This window comes from Motacilla alba, chromosome 6 (genome assembly GCF_015832195.1).
Source record: "Motacilla alba alba isolate MOTALB_02 chromosome 6, Motacilla_alba_V1.0_pri, whole genome shotgun sequence".
In the NCBI taxonomy this organism is placed as follows: domain Eukaryota; kingdom Metazoa; phylum Chordata; class Aves; order Passeriformes; family Motacillidae; genus Motacilla; species Motacilla alba.
The window spans coordinates 24,400,252-24,406,251 of NC_052021.1; the positions used below are offsets into that span (position 1 = coordinate 24,400,252).

Below are 6,000 nucleotides of genomic sequence, written 5' to 3' on the forward strand. Positions count from 1 at the left end.
TGAAAAGACCAATGGTCATGAGAAACAGATTTTTTTCATTAGCTCCATCAGCAACTACTAAAATGGGCCCAAACAATTAACTCTTCAGCACCCCAGCCTTGCTTTTCCAATCTTTAACATAATGACTGTAGTGCTTGCAGCTAGAAGGTGTGATAATGAGAAAACAAACCACATTCAGCCTATGATTATCTATGGATTAATTACCTAGATAATACAGTAATTGTCTTGTGAGTGCAGACATACAAGCAATGGCTGCATTAACTAACTTGGCCACAGAAACCAGGGCAGTTTGTGTGGGGCTGTTACGTGTAGCTAGCTGCTTTCTGCTGACTTTTCTTTTGTCCAGTATAACCTATTTTATGATCGCCTCATCTAATTTTCATATTTTTCAATATTCAGATTATTATTTGATGCTATTTGCATTTTTAGGTGCTATCCAAGAACTGATTAACATCATTTGAAGAAAATGGTTCAAATTGTTTCTTAATTTATTGGACAATCTATCTGACTGTTAATCTAAATATCATTTATAGCTTTAGTATTTGTCTTTATTGCTGAGAGGAGAAATGTAAAATGCACACACTGCTGTAAATAGATTCAGTATAATCCCTTAGCCTGGCTGTAAAAAATTCACTCACAGAAACGATCACGAAGCAAACAATGGTTAACATTTACAGCATATGCAAAAAGTGGGAATTATCCACACATATACAGTTGCCCTCATTAAAATTACAGGAAGCTATAAACTACAATTCTGACTTTTGCAGATATCAGCTTATCTTGCTTTCTAAAGACCTGTCAGCATGTTCTTGTCTCATACCTACCAGATAACACCAACAGGGTTATACTGTAGATAATTTACTAAGATCTGAAACTATGGTGAAACATGTATCTGAAAAGGAATCTGACATTAAGTTTCTCCTTCAAACAGCAAAGAATAAATATCAGGGATAAAATATCTCAGATGAAAGGCAGCTTTTAGCTATCCATAAGCTCTTTATATTTTGAGACTAACATCTTTCAAAACATCTCTTACACCTCGGATTCCAAACTAGCTGCTTAAAGTACTGGGGCTGTACAATTGTCATATAGTCATGACATCTAATGCTCTACACTGTGATTTCTGACCTTTATACACACATATCTTCAATGAATGCACAATATAATCCAATCACAAAAATGAAGGTCCTGATTTCACGCTAAATTCACACACCTCTGTTCAAATTACTACACATTCTAAGCTTAATAGTCTAATGTAATTGTATTTTGTTACTAAATTCTTTGTGACTTAGGATGGTTTTTATGACAATTACCTGCTGATAGTTGTAACACGCTGATTCAAACTGGTTAAAATTGTTTGACCTCGGAAATTACCACTACTTTAAAGCATTTAAACACTTCTAGGTATTTCTGGTTTTAAGAATAATCTAGAGAGGTCTTTCAGGATGGTGCATTTTTGTTTAAGAGCACACAATGAACACACTGGACCATGTGTGTTACTTCTGCTGTAGGTGACAAGTGTGTCAGCTGTCAGGCCAGTGAGCCTTTGCTGGTTTCCAGTGTGATATGCACAGACATCCTTCTTGAACTACTGTGTATGATCAGAATTCACAGCAAACATTGTTCTTCTTCAGAAGGGATAAAGAACAGGCATCTGTAATAGTATCTACTCTCATTACTGAAATCCTGGAATTCCAGAAGTTTCTGCATCTTCACTTATAATTGTAGAAGAAAAGATCATCAGTAAACTGAGACTATGCTGACTACTCCTTGCATGTCCTCACTTGCCTCTCTCCTACTCCACCCTCCACAGTTATTTTGAAGTGCTCAGACTCCACAGTCAGTGGGAGCTTGCTGGCAATGAAGTCAAGAGCAGGATTGTATTTTATAGTACAATTAAAATATTAAATATTCTACCTTTCTGTATCTGCACTGCATTATATAACGTTTCACATCAATGAGCAGAAAATTATGATCTGACCCAGTGATCCAAGTTAGTGTAATCACTGAGCAAAATTATAAGCCAGAACTAAGATCAAGCAAAAGTAATTAAGAGGACCACTGAACAGTCCAGGGGGACAAACCAGTGCAAATCGGCTTTAGAACCCTTTTCCTCTTTTCAGCAGGCAACTTTCTTCCACAAACAGCATGGTGCTCAACTTCCAACAGTGAACAGATAATTAACTGATGCTGAAGGCTCTGGAAGCACTCCAAAAAACAAAATTTGGAAGAAGGTAAAAGATAACTTTGCTACCACTAACAGCCATTTTGATTAGTGTCTACTAATAATAGAAAAGAAACAGCAGTTTTGGTACAGAAAGTTTGCAGACAATGAGCAGTCAGGAAAAAAAAGAGAGATTAAGGCAACCAGTGTGTGTTCCATATCTGTTATCTTAATCTATGCTAAAACACTACTCACACAAAAACACAAATTAAATACAAATGGTATAAGAGAATTTTGGTTTTTTACTCTTACCATACTGAAAGAACAAACTCTGGGATTGAAGAGTAACTGGCCAGATATGGGCCTTTAAAACTAAATGCAAGTAAGGTATAGTCCAGCTGAGCATCACCTGAAATGTAAAAATAAAGAACATGGTCTTTGATTGTCCCAGACTTTATTTTATAATACCACAGATACTCTTTGCACTTCTTTTATATCCATTTTAACTGTTTAAATATTCTTCAGGCCCTTCATTTCTTTGCTTCACTGCAGATTATTCTTTTGATTTGATCATAAAAATGCTCCCTATGTATCACTGCTTGGAATTTTTTTCAATTTCCTTTCCAATAATACCTTGAAATTGAAAAGTATTTTCCCCTCGTCCCATGAAATCCTTTCAGTCATTATTTTATTCAAATACATGAAAAAGCAAGTATCATGATCCTTATTTAAATTGCAAGGGAACTGAAACATGAATATGGTAACCAACTAAACCAAGGAGAGAAATTACATGAAGCAGGCAGAACCATACATTAGATCCTGGACTCCAAAGTTAACTGAAAAAACCCTCATCCCTCATATCCTGGATTTCTCATCTGACTTTCAGCCCTCTGCTTGGGAGTCTATTGCAGTATGATTTCATTCCTTATTCTAACTACATTTTCCTAAAACTAATTCAATTTAACTCCTTTTCCTTTTAAATTAGCTTCATTATGTATGGTCATATTCCTCGCTAGCTTAAACATAAATAAAAGTAGTGCAGTGGAAAGTTCCTTCCACTGCTTTCCATGAATCTCTCCATGAGACAGTTCCCTGTCACATGTCCTGTGACAGGGACAAACAGTCCCTGGTTTTCAAGTCTTACAAAAAGGCCCCACAACTTCAGAAACTGATGATTAAAGCATTGTTGAAATGAAATGATGATGATGATGATGAGGGTTACCACATCACTACCTTTTAATGCTGTCAGTTTTCTCAGTTCTGGAAACGTGTAGATGTGGATGAGGGGATTCAGCTGCCGGTCGGAAAAGGCCACCACTTGGCTGTTGGCATTTGCTGCAAAGGCTCCCACCTGGCCAGTCTGACACTGCACTGCTCTTGTCTTCTTTGTTTTGATGTCCAGGAAGAGGATGTAATTACCACAAGGGTAGCAGATAGTATGATTGTTGACAAAGGCCAAGTTCTTGTTTGAGAACCCCTGAACCCAACTGCAAACAGAGCAACTGAATGTTAAAACATGAATCAGACACACATTTCCCAAAATACTGTGCAAAAGGGAATGCTGCAGCCTAAGTTACACTGAACTGATGATTGGGATTTGTTAGACTCATCCTCATACCGGTGTTGCAAAACTGCAACAACTTAAGATCTGGTATTATGAGTCCCTGGTTCACTGTCTCCAAAAACATAGTCACAAAATGCACAAAGGACTGGCATAAGAACATGGAGAGATGCTTTTATTTCTTTCAGTTTTCACTAAAAGTCAGCCAAGTTCACAGGCTCTGGTCTATATCCCAGCAGAGGGTATAACTTTATTTGAAAGAATTGCATGGGTACAATCTGTACTCGGGACCCAATTGTGTTTGCTTAACCTTTTTTGCACTTTCATAGTTCATCTCATACACATAAAAGATATAAAGGAACAGCTTCTGTTTTTATGAAGCAAACCAGGAGGACTGTTCTGCTTTAAAGACTCCAGTACTTTAACATGGTAAAACTCTGGAATGTAAACAGGATGTGTTACACAAGGACTGAAATAAATTACTGAGGAGGACTCTGTTTATGAGCTTACAACATGTCAACAAAATCGTAACTGCTTGCAGATGTTTTAATTTTTCAAAAAGTGTGTGGATAAACATCAGGGTGGTCTTAACAAAGGGATTTGCATCTACCACTAAGTGAGGATGTCAGTTTAGCCTGCTGGTGCCATGGCAGGAAAGTTTCATCAGAGTAAAAGATACCCTCTGTGTACAACACTGCAGTTAGCATCCTCCCTTTAAATTATTATCCAGAAACACCCTATCTCTGCTATTTTTCCAAATCAGAGAATTTGACCGGGAGAGACTTTTGTTCTCTGCAATGACCAGAAACATTTTTATGCTCTTTTCATAAACATAAGTCAGGCATAAAATCAGCTCAGTTGCTGATCCTTTGTACACTTTAGAGAAGATAGTACTAAAGCCTCAGCACTCTCATACTTAGGAACGTTTTAAAATTACTGGTTTTGAGATAAATTTATGACCAGCTATAACTTCCCATTATCTTTTCTGAGGAACTTCTGTTCTTGGCTTCTTTTGCTGCACAGGAGTCAAGTGGAGCCAGAGAGGAGTGGGAGCACTGGCAATGTGCTTGTGGAGATGAACTGAGAGCAATGGCAACAGAGGAGACATTTTGGCTGATAAATGTTTTTCTGGGCCTTCCTTCGTACAAGAAGGAAGGTTGTATGGGGTGCCACAGCACATTAGACCTCTCTGAACACCCTTAGAGAACTAGCTCGGTGCTTTTCTGCAACATTAGCTCTGAATCAGTGGAAATGAAGTATTTTTAACTTCTGTTTGCGGAGGTGAAATGGAATCTAGAAAACTTGTACGCAGGGACAAGTTAATGGGGGTGACAGGGCAATTTATCACTCTTACACATCCAGTAAAGGCCTAAGGGGACAAGGGTTCAGGCTGTTGTATATTAAAAAGATAGAAAGTGATAGATAGATAGATAGATAGATAGATAGATAGATAGATAGATAGACAGATAGATTAGCTAGATAACTACTGTGCGAGCGACCACGCAGTTTTTTCAGACAGGTGGAGTCTCCTCACTGGAGCTCTCCCAGAACTGTCTGGATGGAATCCCGCGCACCATGCTCTGGGATGACCCTGCCTGGGCAGGGAGCGTGGACCTGATGACCCACTGTGGGACCGCCCCACTCCGTGATCCTGTCATCTGTGCCCACGCTGCTTCTCTCTCCCCCCGCGCTGTCCTGCCAGACCCCCACAGCGCAGCCTCCCTTCCTCGCCCTGTCCGACCGCCCAATTCGCGGAGCCGCCGCGGGCTGAGCACACTGCAGGACACCGCGCACCGCTGGGACACAGCCCACCCGGGCTCAGGAGCGTGTGGCCTTGGTGCCGCCGCCCCCACCTCACTTCCAGGGCGGCTCCCTCCGCGGCGGCTCCCTGCGCGCCCGGCCCCGCCGCCATCCCGCCGCCGCGGGACCCCCGCGCCCCGGCAACAGCAACGGCGCCCGCCATTGGCCGGGCTCGGAGCACGCAGCTGATTGGCCCGCGGCCCTGCGCCAGCCAATCAACGAGCACGGGCGGGTATTTAAGAACCCAGTGCGGGGACACGGCCTCTGCCACCTGAGCAGTGAGAAGTGTTGTGGGAGCTGTTATTGTTGATAAGATGGGGTAGTTCTGCCCCTGAGCCACTGGTATCTGTGCCCTTTCACCTGGGTAATCATTGCTGCTGAATCAAGTGTAGGAGTACATCAGCCTTGGGGAAGACTCTGGGTTCCTTCTCTTGGTCACCCTGCGTGTCCCTGCACCTCGTCCAGTGCCATCTGC

At 41.3% G+C, this 6,000-nt stretch overlaps 1 protein-coding gene across 5 annotated transcripts in view; it reads right to left on the reverse strand.

Moving 5' to 3' along the window:
- CFAP43 (cilia and flagella associated protein 43) overlaps positions 1 to 5,652 on the reverse strand; it is a 43,175-nt gene extending 37,523 nt beyond the window's left edge. For 3 of the 5 annotated variants that reach the window (XM_038141128.1, XM_038141129.1, XM_038141127.1), the window contains exons 1-3: positions 5,579 to 5,652; positions 3,398 to 3,651; positions 2,477 to 2,573 (exon numbers count right to left, since the gene is read on the reverse strand). In XM_038141128.1, coding sequence (XP_037997056.1) covers positions 2,477 to 2,573; positions 3,398 to 3,651; positions 5,579 to 5,637 — 410 coding nt within the window. In that variant the 5' untranslated portion in view covers positions 5,638 to 5,652. Of the gene's footprint in view, positions 1 to 2,476; positions 2,574 to 3,397; positions 3,652 to 5,578 lie in introns of those variants that run through there. The other 2 variants (XM_038141131.1, XM_038141130.1) reach the window with 1 other exon arrangement.
- Between the last annotated feature and the right edge of the window lie 348 nt (positions 5,653 to 6,000).